Source organism: Triplophysa rosa, linkage group LG12, assembly GCF_024868665.1.
Source record: "Triplophysa rosa linkage group LG12, Trosa_1v2, whole genome shotgun sequence".
Taxonomy (NCBI): Eukaryota; Metazoa; Chordata; class Actinopteri; order Cypriniformes; family Nemacheilidae; genus Triplophysa; species Triplophysa rosa.
The window spans coordinates 22,848,759-22,872,428 of record NC_079901.1 but is presented as its reverse complement, the minus strand read 5'-3'; the positions used below and the strand labels follow the sequence as shown (position 1 = coordinate 22,872,428).

Below are 23,670 nucleotides of genomic sequence, written 5' to 3'. Positions count from 1 at the left end.
CAGAGAGTACACTTCAAAGTGTACCTTATATACTCAAAAGTTTACTGCTATATACAGTACTTTTGAATGATGTATGCGGGTGGTTCTTGGCCTCCACATCGTGCATTAAAACCCTTTAACGCACGGCTAGCTGTGGATTATCCCTTACAGATATACTTATATATCATAACATAATATATAACTTAAATATTTTTTGTAAGGTTTATATGTGTTTTGCTTGTCTCTGTTTGTCAGACACGGTGAATGTACGCAGACTGACGTCTATGTTTGTGGGACTGAGGTCTGTGTTCGGTCTGAGGTTTCAGTATGACTGGCAGGGTGGGCGGATCTACCTGCAGCTGGACAGCACATGGACGGGCTCGACGCTCGGCCTCTGTGGAACTCTGAACGGCAACCTGCGCGACGACTTCCTGTGAGAACATCCAAACAGATTTCTGAATTTTTAGAAAGAGTTACCTCTCAGTATTTCAGTGTGAGTTTTGACATATGATTTTGGTATGTTGTTTACACTTTAGTTCACCTGCTGGAATGATTGAAGGAACTCCACAGCTTCACGTCAATGCTTGGAAAGTGTCTTCAGCATGTGTGAGCCCCGTCAACATACCCATAATCGACCCCTGCGAAATGAACCAGCAAAATGGTACATGTGCAATCCTAATATTAATAACTAATTACAGTAGAATCTGTTCTCCAAAACAATCCAGTTGAAGTCAATGACAATATCTTTTGACATTTGCAGTCAATCTGATTGATTTCCGGATCACTGTATGATGTGGTTGTGTTGTATGTTTCAGTGTTTCATGCGGCGCGGTGTGACGTGCTGTTGGAGGAAGTGTTTGCTCCGTGTCACGCCTATGTGAGTCCGAGCGTGTATCACCAGCAGTGCCGCTATCAGGCCTGCAGATGTGGCAGCCGATGCCTCTGTACAGCATTGTCGCACTACGCCTACATCTGTGCCAAACACCACTTCATGATCAACTTCAGAGCACACGTCTCTGAGTGCGGTGCGTTACTTATTCATACATTTGTTCTTCTGTCCAGTCTTCCGGTTATTTACATCTGCTTATATCATTTCAAATGTTTATTCATCTATCTATCCATACACCTTTCCACTCATCTCTTTATCTGTCTACCTTGCTTTTCATCTACTCGTCTAGCTAGCCTCCCATCTGTCTTATCTGTCTGTCTGTCTGTCTGTCTGTCTGTCTAAATATCTTTCTCCCTGCCTGCCTGCCTGCCTGTCTGTCTGCCTGCCTGTCTCCCTCCCTCCCTCCCTCCCTGCCTGCCTATCTACATTATATATCTATCTATTTGTATCTGTCTGTACAGTATGTCTGTCTGTCTATCTACAGTATATATCCATCTCCCTGCCTGTCTGTCTATATATACTGTATGTCTGTCTGTCTCTCTATATATATCTGTCTGTGTCAGGAAAGCGTGAGGAAGAACCCAATACACAAAACAAAGACCCACAATGAGGTAAAAACAGGAACAAGGATAATAAACAGGACGAAGACTAACTAACACTAAACTGAGATAACAACACTAGACATAAACTAAACTGGACACTTACTAGACTGACGAAACAGCAACAACAGGAACAGGCAATAAGGAGAACATCAGAACACTGAACGCAACCAACGGCACCATATACAATGACCGAGCAACAAGACAATGAAACATGAGGGCATTTTAAAGAGAAGACAAATGAAGGGTAATCAACGAGGGCAGGTGGGAAACATTAGACACGGCAGGGAAGCAATACATGAAACGAGAGGGGCGGGGCCAATGACAAGACACGAGAAAGCACATGGAATGTCAAAAAGGTAAACACCCCATGGCTTCTCACACTAAACATAAGGCTTTGCCACGACTCTGCCACAAGACCAAGAAATCCATGACAAGATAAAGCAGAGTTGTGACAGTCTGTCTGTCTGTATATCTGTTTGTATATCTATAAATATACTATCTATAAATATATATATATTTACAGTATATATATATATCTGTCTGTCTGTCTGTATATCTGTTTGTATATCTATAAATATACTATCTATAAATATATATATATTTACAGTATATATATATATATCTGTCTGTCTGTCTGTATATCTGTTTGTTTATCTATAAATATATATATATATATGTCTGTCTGTATATCTGTTTGTATATCTATAAATATACTATCTATAAATATGTATATATTTACAGTATATATATATATATCTGTCTGTCTGTCTGTATATCTGTTTGTTTATCTATAAATATATATATATATATATATATATGTCTGTCTGTCTGTCTGTATATCTGTTTGTTTATCTATAAATATATATATATCTGTCTGTCTGTCTGAATATATGTTTGTCTATATATATATATATATATGGTAAGTTATTTGTGCGTTTGTGTGTGTGTAGGTATGGTGTGTTTAGGGGGGATGTTGTATCACCCATGCACATCAGCATGCGGCAGGACGTGTCAGTCAATCAGCAGTGCTGAAGTGTGTGATGGAGATTGTGCTGAAGGATGCAGCTGTACCGAGGGAACGTTCTACGATCACGCTCGACAGCGCTGTGTGTTACTGTACGTCTGAATACACCAGTGCTGTTTACATCATTTGTTCACATTCCAGTCATGTAAAATGACATGTTTTTTTGGTTTCGTTAGTTCCCAGTGTCACTGTTTTTTCATGGGTTCAGTGTTTCAGCCAGGAGATGTTTCCTTCAGTTCTTCTGGGCCATGGTAAATGCGTCTTTTCAGAATCAAATGAATATACAAATGTTTATTTAATGACATTATTGTCTGTGTGGAGTAATATAGTGCTGTGTGCTCAGTCTCTGTAGAAACGGCCGTATGGAGTGTGTGCCAGAGGAGGGACTGGGAGGTAAACTTTACTTTATCTTACACTTCATTCTCTTTCACCTCTGCCGTCCTTTGGAAGAATGTCTTGTAGGGTTAAGCGTTCATTCCTCAGAGGCAGAGCTTTGAGGCGAGTGAATGCTAGAAAGATTTTACCCCAGATACACACAGAGAGAGAGAGAGAGAGAGAGAGAGTGTCATGACAGAAAAACAAGGCAACCCAGATGCGGTGAGAATCCGAAGTAGTTTATTTGACAACCGGCAACAAAAGGTGAATAACAATCCCAACCGCGGACGTGCTGTCCGCGGTGGTAAGAACTTGTGTCCCCAATAGGACGACCGCGGCGACTCGGGCTGAGGACAGGTCCCCGACACTGTGGCTGGGAGAGAAGTATCTTGGGACCACACTCGACCCGGGACCCGCGCTGAGAACCAGGCGGATGAAGACGACCAGAAGAAGATTCAGAACTCCGTCTGCGGAGAGCAGCCCGCCGTGGGTAGAGGTAGAGTATTCCAGTGAGAGCTGCCGGGACACGGGACAAAAAACAAGACAACAGGAGAGAGGAAGACTTAACTTGACCAGGCGAGAAGAAAACCAAGACTGTGACACGACTAAGGAAAAGAACTTCTACAGACGAGCCGCAGCTACGTCTGGGGCAGTCTGAAACCAAAAGCTACTACAAGCAACGATCAGACAACAGACAAGATACACTGAGAGAATATAAGGGGGGAAAATAACGAGATGGAAAGGGTTGGCAGGTGTGGAGTAATTACGGGAACGAGTGCTTAATGAGTAACGTGACAGCAGGCGTGTAGGTGTGGAGTGGAAAATCACCAGTGCGGGAAAGCCTAAGGAGACACGAGGGCGGGGTGAAATACGCAGACACCGAGCACGCAGTCAGCCAGCGGCTCACCACGTGCTCGACAATAACAACACAACCCACGTGCAGATGAAACCCCAACCCGACCAAGACCGTAACAGAGAGAGAGTCTGGTGGCTGTACACTGTAAATTCAGCTTTTTGACTTTTCTCCATCTTATGTTTTCATTTTTTGTAGATATGGCTGTGCTTCAGAATCTTTAATAGCTTTTCAGTTATTGCTTGCCAAACCAAGCATCACTAATTGCCCATACCTAGGGGTAGAGATAAAAAAAACCTTAAAGGGACATTGTATTATTGATTCATTATTCATTCATGTTGTCGTTCGACAAAAGAAGATATTCTAAGAAATGTCTTGGTGGTTTATGTCTATAATATAGAAGTCAATAGGGACAAATGTTGATTGGGTACCAACGCTTTTTTAAAATATCTTCTTTCGTATTCTGCAAAGCCACCTACAAAACATCCCTAGCCAGCATCACTCACTTTTTTATTTAGAAAATGTCAAATTAGGTTTCCTCTACTATTCTTTGTCTATTTTTCTCTCTGCTCATCCATCTCATCTTTATTTAGAGCCCGAGAGAGGAGATTGTCCCAATGGTAAAGTCTTCTTCAGCTGCAGGGGTCACGGCGGACTCGGACCTTCAGGTGTGGGCGTGGCCTGTGAGCTCACCTGTCGTAACCTGATGCTGAACCTGACCTGCCCTCCCATGACCCCGTGTGTACCAGGATGTGGATGTCCTGCAGGGTACTTGCATTCGTATTCACAAGAACAAATGTCTTGCGAAGCGTGCGTGTCTATTGACACCAGAGGATGTAATCTTATACGGTGTTTTTCGGTGCAGGCTAGTGGCTCATAATGGCGAGTGCTATTACCCAGAGAACTGCCCCTGTGCATGGCTCGGTCTAGAGTATCTGCCCGGAGAGACAGTGGACACCCCGTGCTATCGCTGGTCAGTGTGTACTATCATGCGTAGCTTCATATACGTATACTACCAGTTAAATGTAGGTGCATTCTGGGATACATTTTAAACTATTGAAAGCTTTGCCTTGTATGCTTGGCACTTATTAGTATTAAGAAAAGCTCAAGTCATATGTTTTTTTGTTTTTTTGGGGGCGGTAGTACTGTATGTACAGCATATATAAGAGGAATGGCTGATATGTGGTCTCTCTCTCCAGCGTGTGTCATCGTGGATTTTTTAACTGCACATATTCTCCATGTCCAGCGGTGTGTACCATATACAGCGACCGTCATTACCATACATTTGACGGTCTGGAATATGACTACGTCAGCGACTGCCAAGTCTCTCTTGTGAAGGTACTTTCACATGTGTGAATGTGGGAAAACCTACAGAAAGATGTCAAAAATTGTTTTATATTTAATGACGGGCTAATACTGTAAATCATTTTTATATTATTGCCATTTTTTATTAATATGCTAATCACTGGTACTTGCTTACAGAAAATATTCTCAGAACATTATCTAAACGTTCTCTCAAAGTTCTCAAAAACATTCTTGCCGTTACGTTTAAAGACCATTTTATCATTATAATATGTCATTGCTGAATGTTCTAAAAATATTGGTTTTTAACGTTATTCTTACATTGTAGTGGAATGTTTAAAAACAGTCATTAAAAACGTTTTTATAACCTTATGAGAATGTCGGCACAACGTTCTTGGAACACATTTTTTAGCTGGCCATCATTTTATTACCATCTGATATTGATTCTTATGGAACGCCCCCACAGTGCTTTTCTCATCAGAGTTTAAGTTTTGTTGTTACAACTTACGGAGAGCGGTGATGACAACTAGCCCTGTGTGCAAATCTTACAACCATGCAAAGCCGCTTACCAACGTCACATAACAAAGAGAGTGTTTCACAAGCGTCACACCTACAAAACACCGACATTTTTACGGCGCATGTGTGCATGTGTGTGCTTCTACACTTTGTGGACTTCAGCGAGGACGGATAGAGTGGCAAGGAAAGAGATCTGCTTCAACCGCCTGTAATCTTGGGAAAATCGGAGGGGAGTTTTAATTCGACCACGACTGTGGTAATGGAGCCAGAGTTAATGTCAGTCCCAGCACAGGAACTGAGCAAAGTGCCGCACGTAACAAAGAGCAATCTGTTCCCCATCAGCCTACGCAATGTTACCTGCTTCTGCCCTAAATGATGCCTGTGTGTGTGTGTCTGAAGGCATTTCTTTTTTTGTGGTGATAGGAAAGGTCTGTCCCCTGGGTGGATCACTAGGCTCCTTAGAGAACCACTGGCCTTTAGGAGACACCAAAGTCTATTCTTCTGTACCTTAAGCATCCACACACACACAGACAGAGACTTACAACGACACACTGGGTTTAGTTACATATAACATGATATGCCTATGCTTAGTGTTAACCTATGCATTGATTATTTAAACGAGGGGCTTTTTCTGTTTGTTCAAATGACTTATTTTGTGTCTTAATGGCAGAGAAATGAATTTCATTGTGTTCAATCTGAATCTAGAGTGTCGGCGAGACGGAGGTCTCCATCATGGCTCAAAATAGAGACTGCTATGAAAGTGGGATTGTCTGTATGAAGTACTTGCTTATCTATGTTGGACTCACCAAAATCTACTTCAGTGATAACTCTGGTAAACCTGTGAGTAGAATGAAGAGCACGCACACAAACTAAATTCAAGGGATTTTCTGTCTGATTGAAGAAACCTTCTAACCTTCGGGTAGGTTGTCTTCAGGATCTTGTCGTCTGTATGTTATCTGTGTGCTTTTGACTCTAGAGCTCATCTACTGTGGTCGGGAGAGGATTCGAGTTTCAGCTATGGGGTGCGGGATACTACACAGTGGTCCACTTCCCCGTCCAGGATTTGACTGTTTTGTGGGACCGCAAGACAACCGTTCATATCCGTGCTGGACCGCAATGGAAGGTTAGAAGTCATTGTGTCTGAACGTACAGTCACTCTTAGAAACACAACAGGACAGATTCACAACATGCAGAGATATTTTATCGGAGAATATATGTTTTGATTGTAGGGTCAGTTGAGTGGTCTGTGTGGGAACTTTGACATGGTGACAGTGAATGACATGACCACAGCGGGACACATGGAGGTCAGTAACGCACAGGCGTTTGGAGACAGCTGGGCTGTCGGGCAGGTAAGACATCTGTCTCAGGAAGAGTGAAAAATAGATGCACTGCAAAAACAAAGTTCTTATTTACTATTGTAAGAATTATTTATCGTCTTTTTGTTTTGTTTCCCAGTACAAATATCCAAAGAGGCATAATTCAAGATCCATTTCCTTAAGGATATTAAGATATCAAGTCTTGATTTCTGAAAAAAAAAGAGGGAAGAGAAATAAACTAGGTAATTTAAGTTTTTCCCCTACCCCTTTGGCAATGTTTTTCTTTTGCAGTTTTTAAGCAAAAACTAAAATCTTTCAGAAAACAAGACTTAATATCTTTTTGCACTTCATTGAATTTCTTAGTATTTTTTTCTTGTTTCCCAGTACAAATATCTAAAGAGGCATAATTCAAGATATATTAACTTGGTTTTCTTACCTCGTTGGCAACCATAAACTCAATTTTATTAGTATTGTTGTATTCATTTCTTGTCTTGTTTCCTGTACAAATGTTTAAAAATTGGCAGCGGCTATTTGCACTAAGTGAAAATAGTAACAGATGCTCTTTATTCTAAGTTTAATTAGCAGTAGGTTCTGTTAAGCAGCATTTCTTAGCGTTATGCTACTAACACAAACCGAGAATAGCTGTATTTTCTTTGGATTAAGTAGAAATAGTAGTTAGATGCTATTGGTACATATAAATAGTGGCAGATAACGTTACTATTTGCACCTCAGTATTGTTGTGCATTAAACATTATGCAATAATAACAGTGTAAATCATTATATTTATACAAATTATTCAAATGATGGCAACTTATTGAGATATTTAAGCCCTACACCTACCCCTAACCTTACTAAACTTTATGAATAAAAATGTATTTTAAGTCTTACATAAATCGTATTGAAAACAAATGCCTTTATGATCTGTGATGTAATAGAAAAAGTAATATAGCAATAGTAATATAATGTTTATCAGCGAGAACTCTGGTCTCTAGTGCCAAGCTAAACAAACTTTAAGACAATTGATTAATTAAGACACATGACATAAGAGACTGAGTCTTGAAAAAATATTAATAGTAAGTGAGTTTATGCTAAGCAAAAATATCTGCCAAAAACTTGAATTATTTAATAAAGTTTGAACTTGATGTTTTTTTATACGTTTTTTTACCCCACTGGCAGATGCATTGTTAGTTTTAAGCAAGAATTTCAATTATATTTTCAGAAACAAGCATTCTTATGTCATTTTTCTTGTCAGTAAATGTATCTTGATTTAAGAATATTTACTTGTTTGTACTGAAGACAGACAAAAATACTAAGAAATTCAATGTAGTGCACAATGACCTAAGATATTCATGCCCGGTTTCACAGACAAGGTTCAAGACTAGTCCCAGACTAAAATGATCATTTGAGCTGAACTGAAATTAAATTGCCCTGACATATCTTCAAATATGTCATTGCCATTGGCATTTTATTAAAAGCGACTTAAATATCCTAATTTAACTAAGACATAGTCCTGGCTTAAGGTAAGACTTTGACTAAGTCTTTGAAAACAAGACCAAAATACTTATCATCATAAAAATCATTTTTTGCAGTGTGCTTATCAAGTAAATCTTGTTTTCGAGAACAAATATAAAAAAATCTCAAATCAAGACAAAAATAACAATGAACAATTCTTTGCAGTGTATGAGTAAATAAACGAGACATTAAGCCACTATATAAAATAAAAGAATATATGAAATAATCAAGATGTATGTGTGTAGTGTGAGAGTGATTATGTAGTACGCAGGCCATGTGAAGGAGACCTCAGCCGGCAGCCGTACGCTAAGCGCGAGTGTGGTCTCCTGTACAGTGATGTCTTTGCTCCGTGTCACAATGTGGTGAGCATCTCCTCCGGCCTTTAACGACACACTTGGCATGCAGTTAAAAAGGGCGCATCTTACCCACAACCACACACAAACACGCTGTCCTGATGAACTCACAGATAGAGGCTTTCAGATTTTATCCAGTTGGCCACTAGGGGGCTGTATAAGTTCAATAAGCCACATACCAGCATCAAGTGTTCGTGTGTGTGTTATGCAACCATTTGTATGTTGTGGCAGATGAATTGGTGCAGATATCCAGTATTCTCTAATCCTTTATTGTTCTGTGCTCATTGTGTAACTAAATCCCCCTGTGGACCCCCAGGTGGATGTGACCTGGTTCTATAAGAACTGCCTGACGGACACCTGCAACTGTAACCGCGGGGGGGATTGCGAGTGTCTGTGCACCAGCATCGCAGCGTACGCACACAAGTGCTGTCAACACGGCGTGACAGTGAGCTGGAGATCCCCCACTGTATGCCGTGAGTACAAGCACACGCGCGCCATGAGCCTCATGACCTTTTGACCCACTTCTACTGTCTGTTATGTTAGGTCAACACACTTTAAAGGGACAGTTCACCTAGAATTGAAAATTCTGTCATCATGTTCTTATCCTCGTGTCATTCCAAACCTGTTTGACTTTCTTTCTTCTGCGCAACACAAAAGAAGATATTTTAATGAACGTTGATCATCAAACAACACTGGCCTCCATTGGCTTCCATTTCTCAAAACATCTTCTTTTGTGCCACACAGAAATAGATACTTAATATTTATATGACATGAGGGTAAATACCTATGTTTATTTTGTATTATTGTTATTTTTAGATGAACATTTCAATTGTCTTGTACCACCATGATGAAAATAAATCTGATCAAATCTAATCTTGTAGGGATGTGTGTATTGTCAATAATACAACAAACAGTGGTTTTCTTAAAGCACACAAATCTTCTGATATATTTGAAAAAGGCCGATATTACAGCCAATACATTAAACTTCCCAAAGAATATTCTGTTTCACACATTTCATAAGTTGAATGTGTTGTAAATGCTGTTTCATACTGTCTGTTTTTTCTTCGACAGCATATGATTGTGAATACTACAACCAAGGTAGAAATCCTTTATTCTTCTTATGTTGTACTCCAAGCAGACGTTCTTGCTCTATGCATTTATTTATATGTGTATTTGTGTCTTTGTTTGTGTTTTTAGAGTTGGGAGAGGGTCCATTTACTCTGTCCAATACAGAGCAGAATGAGTCGGCGTGTGTGTTTGGGGCAAACGTGAGCAGTGGTGAAGTGTTTCCTCTCTTGAGGACCAGCGCTCAGCCCAGCACTATCTTCCACTTCATGATCACTACTGGATTATATAAGGACCGAGCGTCCCGTGAGCACACGCAAATACACGGAAACCCTGTTCACAAGAACCAAAAACTAAAACAATTCAGACAAAACAAAAATGAAACAGAAATACAAAACCATTTGTAGACGAAAATGACGCATTTTGCTCGCATATGCTCTGCATCACATTTCGTTTTCACTGAGGACTGAAAAATGATTTGTCAAATATTGTCATGCGTTTGATATTTTGTTGTGTGTTTAGGACTTCCTGTTGTCTCACTGGAGTCGGCAGAGAGGCCCAATTACTTCCTGTGTGTCACCGGCAACCGTGCATTACGATTGGAGCACTGGCAGCCCGGGGAAGAGTTCAGACGACGGGCCACCTTCATACACCACCAGGGATTGTGGGTACCTGGACGATCCTCCTTCGAGTTACACAGTCAGAAGGGCGTCTTCCTCACCATCACACGCGCACAAGCACGAGCTCAGAACTACGACCACACAAATACCTTCAAAATCAGCAGCAGTTTCATCGTTGAGGGTAAGATTTCGTGCAAGTAAATACTTGCATCATTTCTCATATCATACACTGCAAAAATATGTATTTCCTGCACAGATATCTGAACATTCTTGAATCAAGATACATTTACTTGAGACGCAACATGAAATATTAAGTCGTGTTTTCTGAAAAGAATAAAATGTATATGCTTATTCAGCACTTAGTTCAAGTTTATTTTTCTTAGCCTATTGGCAGATAGTTTTTAATGATTTAAGCATACAAATTTTTTTTTCAGAAAACAAGACTTAATATAACCTTGATTTGATATTTTTTATATATACTGTATGTACTGGAAATCAACACAGAAATACGAATTAGTTCATTTACTACTACTATAAAAAATAACATACTATACTTTTTATTTAGTTTATTTTTTATTTTAAAGTCCCAGTGAAACTAAAAATGACAATTCCTATTTTTTCCTGCAATATTGCTGCGTTTATTGTAAATAGCGTACCAACGTGGGTCATTCTTTTTTAAAATTCATAAGCCCTCATAATCTTCAGTTAAAATCTAAAGAATGCACTTCCGCCCTCTAGTGACTATCCATCTCAAATGACGTAAGTCAGACGGCTTGGGCGGAGTATCCATTAACTCCGCCCCTTCAACTGTCAGTCTGCTGCCAGCTCAGATGTTTTCATACATCCCATCAATTCGCAGTGAAAAAACAAGCCACGCCCACAGTTTTTTCTCATTCGAAATTCCGTTTCACTCGGAAATGCGTCAGAATCACAATACAGACGTAAAAACGATCGCAACTTCCGGTTCACGGGAATGTAAATAAATAAATAAAAAATACCATACCTCACAAATACCTCATTCTTTTATGTTTCTAAAATATACTGTGTGTGTGTGTTTTTGTGCATTTTAGAGAGCAGCTTTGTCATTCCCTACCGCTTGATGTGTGAGTGGAAATATCACGCGTGTGCCAGTCCATGTGTAAAAACATGCAATGACCCTGATGCCACACGCTGCCAGTTCTTACCTCCGTAAGATTACACATGTTTATATAAATCATAATACACATAACCACATCTCGACATCAGAATATCTAGAAACTTGTGGCTAGGCTCTTTTGACTTACTGTAGGTCTGTAAGCAACCACCTAGGACACACTAACAAAAGCACTAAAACAATAATCTGAACAGTTTAGAAACCATGTATCAACAGCCCTATATTGTGAAGGTGATTTGTTTTGGTGTGTGTGTGTGTGTGTGTGTGTGTGTGTGTGTGTGTGTGTGTGTGTGTGTGTGTGTTGTGCATGTAGGGTTGAAGGATGTTTTCCACGCTGTCCCAAGCCGATGCTGCTGGATGAGGTGACCAGACGATGTGTCTACCAAGAAGACTGTACGTCTGATGCCATCTTCCTTGCCATCATGAATTCACATGGTCAGATTCATCTTAGCAAATGTGCTGGCTCTGAAATGTTTGTTTCCGCAGGTGTGATTTTGTCTCCAACACCGACACCGTACACTTATGTGACCCGAGCGAACGGAACCACAGCGGCACCCACTTCCACTTCCGCACCTACGACTACAACCACAACAACCCCTTCCACCACAACAGAAACACCCAGTACCGCTCCGAGCACCACGGCCAGTACTACAGTCATGACTACACCTTTAGAGACGGATTTGATTGTCAGTCCAACCACATCCACATTACCACCAAAAACACCCACGCTGGCTACAACCACACCCACTGAAACTCCCACGACTCCCTCTCCAACAACCACAGAACCGCCTGTGATCACTACAGCCCCGCCCACCACCGTAACCACCGCGCCCACTGCAGCACCTACAACTCCGATTGTCACCACTTCAACCACGGAGGTACTGACCACAAAACCAGAGACGACCCCTCCGACTACCATCGTTCCTTTTACAACCACCATTGTCATTACAACCGAGACCACGACCGAACCGACCTCGACAACCATCACCACAGAGACAACATCCGTCTCCACGACAACAAGAGAAGCACCATCAACAACCTCCGAACCGATTCCGTCAACTTCTCCAGAAACGGCCAGAATAACGACGGGTCTTCCTCCATTCGTACTACCCACAGGACCCTGCACGGTGAGAGAGTGCTTGTGTGTTAAAGGAGTAGTTCACCCCAAAATGAAAATTCTGTCACCATTTACTCACCTTCTTGTCATTTCAAACCTGTACGGCTTTCGTTCTTCAGCAAAACGCGATAGAAGATATTTTGAAGAATGCTGGGAACCAAAAATCGATGGTTCCCATTCACATCTACTGTATGAGCACAAAACCAGAAGATATTTTGAAGAATGCTGGGAACCAAAAACCGATGGTCCCCATTCACATCTATTGTATGAGCACAAAACCAGAAGATATTTTGAAGAATGCTGGGAACCAAAAACCGATGGTTCCCATTCACATCTATTGTATGAGCACAAAACCAGAAGATATTTTGAAGAATGCTGGGAACCAAAAACCGATGGTCCCCATTCACATCTATTGTATGAGCACAAAACCAGAAGATATTTTGAAGAATGCTGGGAACCAAAAACCGATGGTCCCCATTCACATCTATTGTATGAGCACAAAACCAGAAGATATTTTGAAGAATGCTGGGAACCAAAAACCGATGGTCCCCATTCACATCTATTGTATGAGCACAAAACCAGAAGATATTTTGAAGAATGCTGGGAACCAAAAACCGATGGTCCCCATTCACATCTATTGTATGAGCACAAAACCAGAAGATATTTTGAAGAATGCTGGGAACCAAAAACCGATGGTCCCCATTCACATCTATTGTATGAGCACAAAACCAGAAGATATTTTGAAGAATGCTGGGAACCAAAAACCGATGGTCCCCATTCACATCTATTGTATGAGCACAAAACCAGAAGATATTTTGAAGAATGCTGGGAACCAAAAACCGATGGTCCCCATTCACATCTATTGTATGAGCACAAAACCAGAAGATATTTTGAAGAATGCTGGGAACCAAAAACCGATGGTCCCCATTCACATCTATTGTATGAGCACAAAACCAGAAGATATTTTGAAGAATGCTGGGAACCAAAAACCGATGGTCCCCATTCACATCTATTGTATGAGCACAAAACCAGAAGATATTTTGAAGAATGCTGGGAACCAAAAACCGATGGTCCCCATTCACATCTATTGTATGAGCACAAAACCAATGCAAGTCAATGGGGACCAACAGTTTTGTGTTACCAACGTTCTTCAAAATATCTTCTGCAGGAGAAAGAAAGCCATACCGGTTTGAAATGTCAAGAGGGTGAGTAAATGATGACAGAATCATTTTGGGGTGAACCACTCCTATATTATTGGGAATTTACAGAATTAAAATAAATAAAATGAGCTAATATGAAGGAACCGGAATGAGGTGGAATAGTTCAATTCCTCACAACTCCTACTGGATGCTTAGTGTGTGTTCTTTCCAAGAAGAATGTGTTTTGCCTCGCAGTAACTGTTGATTTAACTTCTACAAGATATGAGTGATGACCTGTTGTCTATCAGTTCTCCTCCCTGACCTGGATATCTCTGACACACGTGTACTCAAACACACCCCAAAAATAAATCATCAATTCATAAACTCCTCTATCTGTCAATCACACATACTGTAACTCCTTATTTTAAGTCATTCCTGTCCTCTTGCCAGGATGTTGATGTTTGGAGATGAGCGTCATGTGTTCAGGTGTGGTTCAGTAAAAATTTGGTTTATTTGTTGTACTGGCCAGTAACAGACCACAGGCATCAATTGATATCATTCAAAGGTGGTAGATGAACACATCCATCAAGCGTCCATCAGAATGTGCATCACGGATGATGTCATGACGGTTTCTGGTTCCATCATGTTTTCTCTCACAGCCTCCATATTCGTTGCGTGTGGACGAGTGCAGCGAGTACATCTGCTTTAACGCACAGCTGATGCTGCACAATTCCTCTCAACACTGCAGATACAACATCAGCCAACCCCAGTGTAACCTGCTGGGCACACCCATCCAGACCAACACGGACCCCTGCTGTCCGCTCTGGCAGTGCCCGTGTAAGAACCACACACACGTCACAAAAACTACATCGCTTTTAATGAGTGGAACACAAAAGAAGATATTTTGAGAAATGTCTCAGTGGTTTCGTGTTCATACAATGGAAGTCAATGGGGGTCAATGTTGTTTGGTTATCAACCATCATCAAAATATCTTCTGTTGTGTTCTGAAGGTCATACAGGTTCGAAATGACACGAGGGTAAAAAAAATGATGAAAGAATATTTATTTTTGAGTGAACTATGCCGTTTGGAAAGTTACATGACATACAGCAGTTAATGAACTGTGGACTTATGCAATGCAAAAACATTTTGAAAAGACAACCGCAAACATGAATTTATAAAGAATGTTTATTAGAGAACACTGTTGATGTTTGTTTTTAATGTGTGTGTTATCAGGTCGCTGCTCTATAATCTCTGATCTGCGCGTGATTACATTTGATGGGAATAATGTGGCCCTGTATGATATCGGTTCTTATATTCTGGTCCATTTGCCTAGAGAGAAAATAGTAGGACAGATTGAGAAATGCCCCACAAGTGAGGTAAACACACGCTAACATTAAAACACACAGAAATATACCTCATCTTCTCTTTTTCACTCTTTATTCTTTGTTTACAGAGTGTGAACTACATCAGACGGCCGGTAAGTGTGTCTTCAGCTTTTATTATCATGTTTCTGAAAAACGTGATTCCATTCAGCAAGCATCACAAACTCATTTTCTGTCTTGTTAGACGCCCTCGGGTGGAACCTCGGGTCTGTGTTTCAAGAAACTGAACATCACCACTCATTCATATAGAATCATGGTCAACCGTCTGGATCGTAAGGTAACATTTCACCACTTGTTAAAGGTCCAGTGAATGAAATTTAGTGGGGGTCTCACTCCACCCCTCCCTTTTGAAGCACTACGGTGGCTGACACAGAGCTAAGATGTCATCACGTTTTCGCTTCTTTGCAGAAGGAGATTTACGAAACGTGGTCTGTAGAGCAGTTTGTCAGTTTAGGGCTGCTGTAGAAACAACATGGTGAATTCCATGTAAGGGGACCCGCGGTGTATGTAGATAGCATTAGCTCATTCTAAGATAATAAAAACATTACGCTTCATTATGTAAGGTCTTTATACACATCTGACGACAAAGTTATGCATATTATATTGCATTTCTGTCAATAGATCCGCCAAAAAATTACACACTCGACCTTTACTTGCAGTCATTATAGTTTTAAGTTTTATAGGAGTTGATTAAAGGTGTGCTGAACTGGCCGTTTTTATTATTTTATACTGTTGTCAGAGGTCTACTTATGACGTTGGCGTGGTTTTTACATTCGAAAACATCAAAATCAATAAGTAATAGGCTATTTTCTACCCGGGTTTTGAGGCAGTCTCGTCAAACGCTCTGTTTTGATTGGGCGTGCCGCATTTAAGACTTGGAAGTAAACGCCCACTGCTATGATTGGATAGGAGTTTGCGTAGTAAACTTAGTTGGAGCCTTCTGTGAATTTGGTTAGAGACGTAACGTTAGGTTACACATTATAAGGACATATCAAGCGATCTCTAACAAAGCAAAAGTGACGCATAGTGCAAATATGTTTTACTCACATAAGATTGCTGCGCCATTCCTGTCGGATCCAATATTGACGGCACAGCACTGCTTTTTAATTTTAGTCTCTCCGCAAATCCAGCGCCTTGTTCACAAAGGAATCCAAATGAAGCGAACAAATGCTCAATGTTTCACCCACGTGACCAGGAACGTACTTAAAAATAAACTTCAACCACGCATTCCTAATATCAGAATCCGAAGGAAGCGACAGTGTTCTTCCACAACCAGGCGCTGCACAATGTCGCATGTTTGTTGCTTGGTCGCTCTAAATAAAAATAACAGTGAAACAAGTCCTCACTTTTGCACATATGACACGGGGCTATAGCCACTCTCGAGAGCCCTTCGCTAAAGTGACAGGGTTGCCAGATCGTCGCAGAAAAAATAAGCAAATAAAACTACTTTTATTAGTTTTGTTTATATTAAGTTTAATCTGTTTTTATTTTAGTTTTAGTTTAGTTTTTACATATTTTAAGTTAAAAAATTTAACAGAATTTTTCCATTAAACTGTTTTTTTTTCGTGGTTTTGGGCATTATTTCAATAGGATTTAACGGTCCCATCTGCCAGATAACATCCCGCCATTAGAATCCATCCCATACCAGTAGACTCTAATTGTCACGCGCTGCGGTATAGAGAGATCCAAAGAGTAACTTTTAATGAACCACGGGAAACCAATTACACATAACACTTTCAACACCAGACAAAGAACAAAGGAACAGATTGAATATATATAGTCCATGGGTGATGAGACTGATGACGGGCAGGTGTGGGGATTACAGACAGAAACAGGTGCAGGAGCGTGGAGGAGCTTGGGTAATGAAGTCCGAGGGGGAAGCAGAGGGAACATGACACTAATATAGTGTCCATTAAAACCAATAAAATTCCCATTAAATCCATTACATTTTCTTTTGTTTTTAGGCAGGGTTCTGTTGTTTGTTCAATGGAAAAAATGGAGAAAACAAAACTTGGTTTTTAGTTGACAAAATTATATGTTTTGTTCTTTTAGTTTTGTTCAAATTAGTTTAATGTTGAGCAATTTTGCTATGTACGTTTGTCATTTTATTAGTTTCGTTTATTTTTATGTTTATATTAAGTTTAATCTATTTTTATTACAGTTTTAGTTTAAATTTGAGTGCCTTTTACATCCCATGTCAGTTTGTTGCTGAGACAACATTTATCATTTTTGTTTAGTTTAAGTTTTTCAAATAATGTTTAGCCCAATATTTGATTTGATTTCCATTAAAAGAACATATATTTATAATAACCTTGGTTAACTGCAGTTGTTTGAAATTGTAAATTGTTCAATGAAGCCCAAATATTTTGTTGTCAGTAAGCTTTATGAGATGTGACGTGTTGATATGTGATGGTTGTTTTGTTTGATCTGACGCAGGTCTCAGTGAATCAGATTACGGCCCGCTTGCCTTTCACCAGACAGAACCTCCATATTGATGACACCGGGACAATGTACATCATTGACACGCCCGGTGGGATTAGCATACAGTGGTACCATAGCACTGGTATCATGGTCCTTCAGTACACAAAACCTGATAACACCTCCACCAGAGGACTCTGCGGTCAGTGTGTGTTTGTATCACAACATCGTATTACCTAGACAATCTGAAATCAAAATTGACATTTCTGATCTATTTGTATAATTCATCAGTTCAGGCGATGCTGATGAAAAAACTTTCTGTTGATAGTAATATACACAGTGTTAGCCAATAAAATCCAAACTGGGTATAAATCTTAAAGATATAAATCTTTATTCTTTCTACCTTCTGAATGTCACATTATGTGGTATGAACAATATGTTTCATTATTAAATTCACTTTGATTATCAGCGAATGTTTGCTGTCTCAGGTTGTTGTGACGGTAATCCGGCCAATGACCTGCGGCTACCCAACGGAACCATGGTGCGGGATGTGGAAGACATTCCCGTATTTCTCCACGGGTGGATGGTGGATACGTCAGAGGACACGGATTACTTCCGCAGAGTGGGAGACAACTGCACCACAGGCAACTGCTCCAAATGTTTTACCATGCTCAACCAGAGACCTTTCTCTAGATGTCACCACAAGGTACTACACACACCAAATTTATACATACAATAGTGGCCAAACATGATGTTCAGAGGTCATATTAATACAATATTTGCCTTTAATGTCCACTCAGGTTAGACCATCACAATAAAGTCCCTGCTGAAAAAAAACCCTGCTGAAAAAAACAATAGAACTCCAACAGAAACCATTACAGAAATTCTAATAGTTTACAATAAAATACCATTATGAACCATTAGCGTTTTCCATTAAAACCATTACAAAATGCCTTTTTGTAGTGTGTTTTGGGCATTATTCCAGTAGGATTTAACATCCCACCAATAGAATCCATCACATACCAGTAGAACCATTACAGTTTCCATTAAAACCAATACAAATCCCTATAAAACCATTAAAACCATTACAACTTCCTTAATGGTTTCTATGTTTTTTTTCAGCAGGGAAACCATTAAAGAAGTTGTAATGGTTTTGATGGTTTTAAAAGGATTTGTATTGGTTTTAATGGAAACTATAAAGGTTCTACTGGTGTGTGATGGAATCTATTGATGGCATGTTTCATTCTACTGGAATAATGCCCAAAACACACTAGAAAAATGCATTTTGTAATGGTTTTAATGGAAACAGCTATTGGTTCATAATGGTATTTTGATGGAAGCCAATAGAATTTCTGTAATGGTTTCTATTGGGTTTCTATAGTTTTTTTCAGCAGGGATCCCACCAATAGAATATCACATACAAGTAGACACCAATACAGTGTCCATTAAAACCAATAAAATTCCCATTAAATCCATTACATTTTCTTTTGTTTTAGGCAGGGTTCTGTTGTTTGTTCAATAGAAAAAATGGAGAAAACAAAACTTGGTTTTATTCTAATGTACAGAAAATGAATAGGTACACTCATACACACACCCCCTAATGTAAATTGGGCGTCTTTCTGTTGTTTTTCGCAGGTTTCTCCAGAGAACTTCTGTGATAAGATCTGGGCCGGTGATCTTCATTATAAAGAACATGAGTGTGATTTTCTGGCTGCTTATGTGGCCATTTGTTACACACATCAGATCTGCTTCAGCTGGAGAACAAGCAGTTTCTGCCGTGAGTGTGTTTAGATACTGACAACACCAGTCAAACGTCTCAATGATGTGTCTCTTGATCTTCTAAAGACACCAAAAAATAAAGAATTTGCCTCAGTATGCATTGTTATTGGGTCTTCAAGGCTTAAATGCTTGAAATTAATTTTGTGCTTGCGTAGCGAAATCTTTTTGAATGGATGAGCTGGCAGGGATAGTGAAAGGAAAAATATCTCTACAGTAAATACAATCCCATAATGCACCTCATGAAGTTTTCGTTTTTGCGTGTTATAGCGCTCAAATGTCCTCCCGGTAAGGAATATCAACCGTGTGTGAACACATGCAAGACCCGGACGTGTCAGAACCGCGATTACTACGAGGAAACCACCTGCTCGTCCATCAGAGAGGAGTGTGTTTGTAAAAGTGGGACCATCCTGCACCGCGCAGACTCCGCCTTCTGTGTCACAGAGGACCAATGCGGTGAGAACGCCGAGAACCTTTGCATTCACGAAGCCTATTAAACAAACTGCTTTTGTGACACGTGTGTGTTGATGTTATTCACCTGTGATCAGTTTGTACGGATAATGACGGTTCTCCGCGGGCTCCTGGAGAGGTGTGGAACGGTTCTCTGCGCGGCTGCTGCTTGTTCAAGTGTCTGGAGAACGGCAGCGTGGTGCCTGTGGAACCCGAGTGCAGTTATGAACCCGCGCCGCTGTGTGAGAGAGAGGGAGAGTATGCAGTCGATGTGCTGGAGGAAGGAGTATGCTGCCCAAAGAAGATCTGTGGTATATAGAAACAAAATAGAGACTAAAATCCAATTCACATACTTCACATGATTCACTTTTTCAGATGGTATTGGCAGATAGCAGGTCATTTTCCATCCAAGTTTAATTGGATGTCTTTTTGTGCAGAATGCAACCTAACCATCTGTCAAAGTGAGGTGCCCAGTTGTGAGAACAGAAACAAGTTAGTGATCGGCTACAGCGCTATTTCATGCTGTCCTGAGTATAGATGTGGTGAGAGAGACATACATGTTCATGCAATCTTGACTGTGATGGCTGTTAATATGTTCAGTATATAAGGGCGAGTGTTCTGATTGGTCTGTCAGAATGTGATCCGCTGTCATGCCCAAGCTTCCCGGCTCCGCTCTGCAGAGAAGATCAGTTTCTGGTTGAGGTCAGAGGAGAACGCAGCTGCTGCTACAGTTACCTCTGTGGTAATAACTTTGCTACACTTTAACATACTCTTTCAAATAGATACAGGCTGTGCAATCTTATGGACGAGACTTTTTCGCAGCTGGTAAACAAGAGTCGATATACACACACCTATGGACATTAAGTCAGCTTTACAGAATTAAAGGTATTCTTCACCCAAAAATGACAATTCTGTCATCATTTACTCACCTTCGAGGTGTGGCAAATCTGTATACATTTAAAAAAGAAAAGAAATATATTTGGAAGAATGCTTATAACCAGACAGATTTCCCCCCCATTGAAAAATAAAAGTGCCCCAGAACTGTTTGCTGTCGTACATTCTTCAAAATATCTTCTTTTGTGTTCAGCAGAACAAAGAAATGATAAAGTAATTTTTCCTACTATGGTAGTCAATGGGGGCCAAGAACTGTTTGGTTATAAGCATTCTTCCAAATATCTTTCTGTGTTCATCAGAACAAACAAAATTATACTGGAACAACTCGAAGGTCTGTAAATGATGACAGAATTTTCATATTTGGGTGAACTATCCCTTTAACTTCATGGTAATTTTGCTTCACTTTGTGTCTGAAACTGTTTTTTTTTTCAATTTAATTATTATTATTTTGAATAACCTTTCATTTTTATATTTTCTTTGTTGTTTGAGTTTATTTTTGTGCTTATTATTATTATTATTATTTTGTATTAATATACAGGTTGATTTAAGTGCCTGAACTTAACTTTTCAGTGTATTGCTAATGCAACATTTCCAACAATTTTTTATATTTTAAATAATATATTATCAATAAACAAATAAACTATATGTAAATGCAAATAAAACATACAAGAAAATATATTATTTTGATGTATTTTTATATACAATATAATATGTATTTATAATATATTATATATACAACATATTATATATTCAGTGTTGGGCAAGTTACTCAGAAAAAGTAATTAATTACTAGTAACTAATTACATATTCAATAGTGTAATTAGATTACAGTTCAAATGACTCTCTCCAAAAAGTATTTCATTACGTATTACTAATTACTTTCTATATCCTATATCAACCTTGATTGGTTAAGTGATTCAAGGATAGACATGAAACGGCTCTTTTAATTAATTCAAATAAATAATATAAAACTACATAAAGTATTCTTATTAAATGACCAACGTATTACAAATGTGAGAATTATACATTAAAGCACAGATTTTAAAGTTAGAGTAATCCCTTACTTTACTTTTTCAAGGAAAAAGTAATTCAATTACAGTAACTAATTACTTAACTAGTTACACCCAACACTGTATATTATATATCACAATAGTAATTCTGGCCAAGAAACACATTATTGACATAATCACTGTTATGCAGTTGCCTTCATAGCTTCTCATCAAAGCATATACAGTAGATCAATGATTTGCATGTGTTTTGCAGTATGTGAATCCTGTATAGAACCTGTTCCAGTGTGTTTGTCTGGAGAGATACTGGCTGTGGATATTAACACAACCAATCACTGCTGTCCAGAGTATCACTGCGGTATGTAACATACAGTACAAACACACAGTCACTATGAGCCGGTCATAGTGAGAGATTGAAGTGGTGTGTGTTGATCTTTCAGTTTGTGACAAGAGTTTGTGTCCTGAACCCAGCGTGAGTTGTGCTCCTGGAGCTGTGATGGTCAAGAGACCTGTGCCAGAGAGCTGCTGTCCAGAGTCCCACTGCGGTACGCACACACACTGTTCTGTTTAAATAAACATCATTATTTATACATTTTTATCAACATAAAACATTATTTAGATGTGAATAAAGACAAGAGCTGTGTCTGAAACCACACTATATATATAAATATATAATACCCACGTTTTTACCCACAATACACGCTGATTTTGAGTGCATCATTATTTTCTGCAGTTTCTTCCTGATTTTATGTGCACATTATTTTTTTGTGCAGTTTTGTCTCTCAATACAGCCACATATAAATACACACACACACACACTATCAAAACATTTGAAAATCAATTTGATAAATGTAATTTGTGTTTTATAATAGAGTACAATAAAAATATCACGATACATGAATATGGTTTATAGTACCGTGGTCAGTGTTGGGTGTAACTAGTTACTAAGTAATTAGTTACTGTAATTTAATTACTTTTCCCTTGAAAAAGTAAAGTAAGGGATTACTCTATTTTTGTAATAAAATTAGTTACTTTTGATGTAATTCAACTAAATACTTTGTGTAATATATGTGTGTGCAATAGTGGTGTCACAGACTGGCAGAAGAACCCAAGCGCAGGCAGGCAGTGAAGGGATTAACAGATATTTATTTGAACCAAAACAGAAACAAAACACCCACAATGGGGAAAAACTAAACTGAGAAAAAAGCAACAACCATAAAACAAAAACTTCCCACGAGGGGGCAAGACAAAAAACCAAAGAACACTAAAAACAACTCACTTAACAAAACAGGTTAACGGACAGGGCAAGGCAAGGCAAGGCAAGGCAAGGCTGAGACGCGGGGTCAAAACGAAACACCAACAAAGTAAATCCATAGAACAGGTGAGCACAGTACAAGCACAACCAACGTAGTACATACACACGCAATACACGAGCACAGGACAAAGAAACAAGAGGGTATATATAGGGAAGACAAACGAGGGATAACGACATGGGGAAGGTGTGAGACATTAACTAATCAACAAGCAATAACGAGGGAACGAGAGGAATGGGGCCAATGACAAGACACTGGAGAGAACGTATATTATTGTCAAACGGACAACAATATGTTTCTCTCCACACATAACCAAAGACTTTGTCATGGCTCTGCTACAGGACCAAGAAAAACATGACTAAGGAAGCAGAGCCATGACAAGTGGAATTGACATCAAAATTCAAAGTCTAACTTTAAAATCCGTGCTTTAATGTATAATTCTCACATTTGTAATACTTTGGTCAGTTAATAATACGACTTTATGTAGTTTAATATTATTTATTTGATTGAATTAAAAGAGCCGTTTCATGTCTATCCTTGAATCACTCAACTAATCAAGGTTGATATAGGATATAGAAAGTAATTATTAATAAGTAACTAAATACTTTTTGGAG

General features: G+C 39.3%; 1 protein-coding gene across 3 annotated transcripts in view; it reads left to right on the top strand.

Moving 5' to 3' along the window:
• Positions 1 to 23,670, top strand: part of otogl (otogelin-like) — a 39,789-nt gene that overhangs the window by 9,555 nt on the left and 6,564 nt on the right. For all 3 annotated transcript variants that reach the window (XM_057348562.1, XM_057348563.1, XM_057348561.1), the window contains 33 exons: positions 235 to 412; positions 516 to 640; positions 795 to 1,004; positions 2,421 to 2,586; positions 2,671 to 2,745; positions 2,838 to 2,887; positions 4,316 to 4,490; positions 4,588 to 4,695; positions 4,922 to 5,060; positions 6,246 to 6,380; positions 6,517 to 6,663; positions 6,770 to 6,889; positions 8,614 to 8,730; positions 9,038 to 9,194; positions 9,793 to 9,819; positions 9,919 to 10,092; positions 10,309 to 10,587; positions 11,477 to 11,594; positions 11,873 to 11,952; positions 12,046 to 12,686; positions 14,475 to 14,652; positions 15,050 to 15,192; positions 15,270 to 15,293; positions 15,383 to 15,475; positions 17,635 to 17,818; positions 18,105 to 18,322; positions 19,252 to 19,393; positions 19,663 to 19,848; positions 19,941 to 20,153; positions 20,280 to 20,384; positions 20,477 to 20,584; positions 22,000 to 22,101; positions 22,184 to 22,288. In XM_057348562.1, the coding sequence (XP_057204545.1) occupies positions 235 to 412; positions 516 to 640; positions 795 to 1,004; positions 2,421 to 2,586; positions 2,671 to 2,745; positions 2,838 to 2,887; positions 4,316 to 4,490; positions 4,588 to 4,695; positions 4,922 to 5,060; positions 6,246 to 6,380; positions 6,517 to 6,663; positions 6,770 to 6,889; positions 8,614 to 8,730; positions 9,038 to 9,194; positions 9,793 to 9,819; positions 9,919 to 10,092; positions 10,309 to 10,587; positions 11,477 to 11,594; positions 11,873 to 11,952; positions 12,046 to 12,686; positions 14,475 to 14,652; positions 15,050 to 15,192; positions 15,270 to 15,293; positions 15,383 to 15,475; positions 17,635 to 17,818; positions 18,105 to 18,322; positions 19,252 to 19,393; positions 19,663 to 19,848; positions 19,941 to 20,153; positions 20,280 to 20,384; positions 20,477 to 20,584; positions 22,000 to 22,101; positions 22,184 to 22,288 (5,022 nt within the window). The remainder of the gene's footprint in view (positions 1 to 234; positions 413 to 515; positions 641 to 794; positions 1,005 to 2,420; positions 2,587 to 2,670; positions 2,746 to 2,837; positions 2,888 to 4,315; positions 4,491 to 4,587; positions 4,696 to 4,921; positions 5,061 to 6,245; positions 6,381 to 6,516; positions 6,664 to 6,769; positions 6,890 to 8,613; positions 8,731 to 9,037; positions 9,195 to 9,792; positions 9,820 to 9,918; positions 10,093 to 10,308; positions 10,588 to 11,476; positions 11,595 to 11,872; positions 11,953 to 12,045; positions 12,687 to 14,474; positions 14,653 to 15,049; positions 15,193 to 15,269; positions 15,294 to 15,382; positions 15,476 to 17,634; positions 17,819 to 18,104; positions 18,323 to 19,251; positions 19,394 to 19,662; positions 19,849 to 19,940; positions 20,154 to 20,279; positions 20,385 to 20,476; positions 20,585 to 21,999; positions 22,102 to 22,183; positions 22,289 to 23,670) is intronic.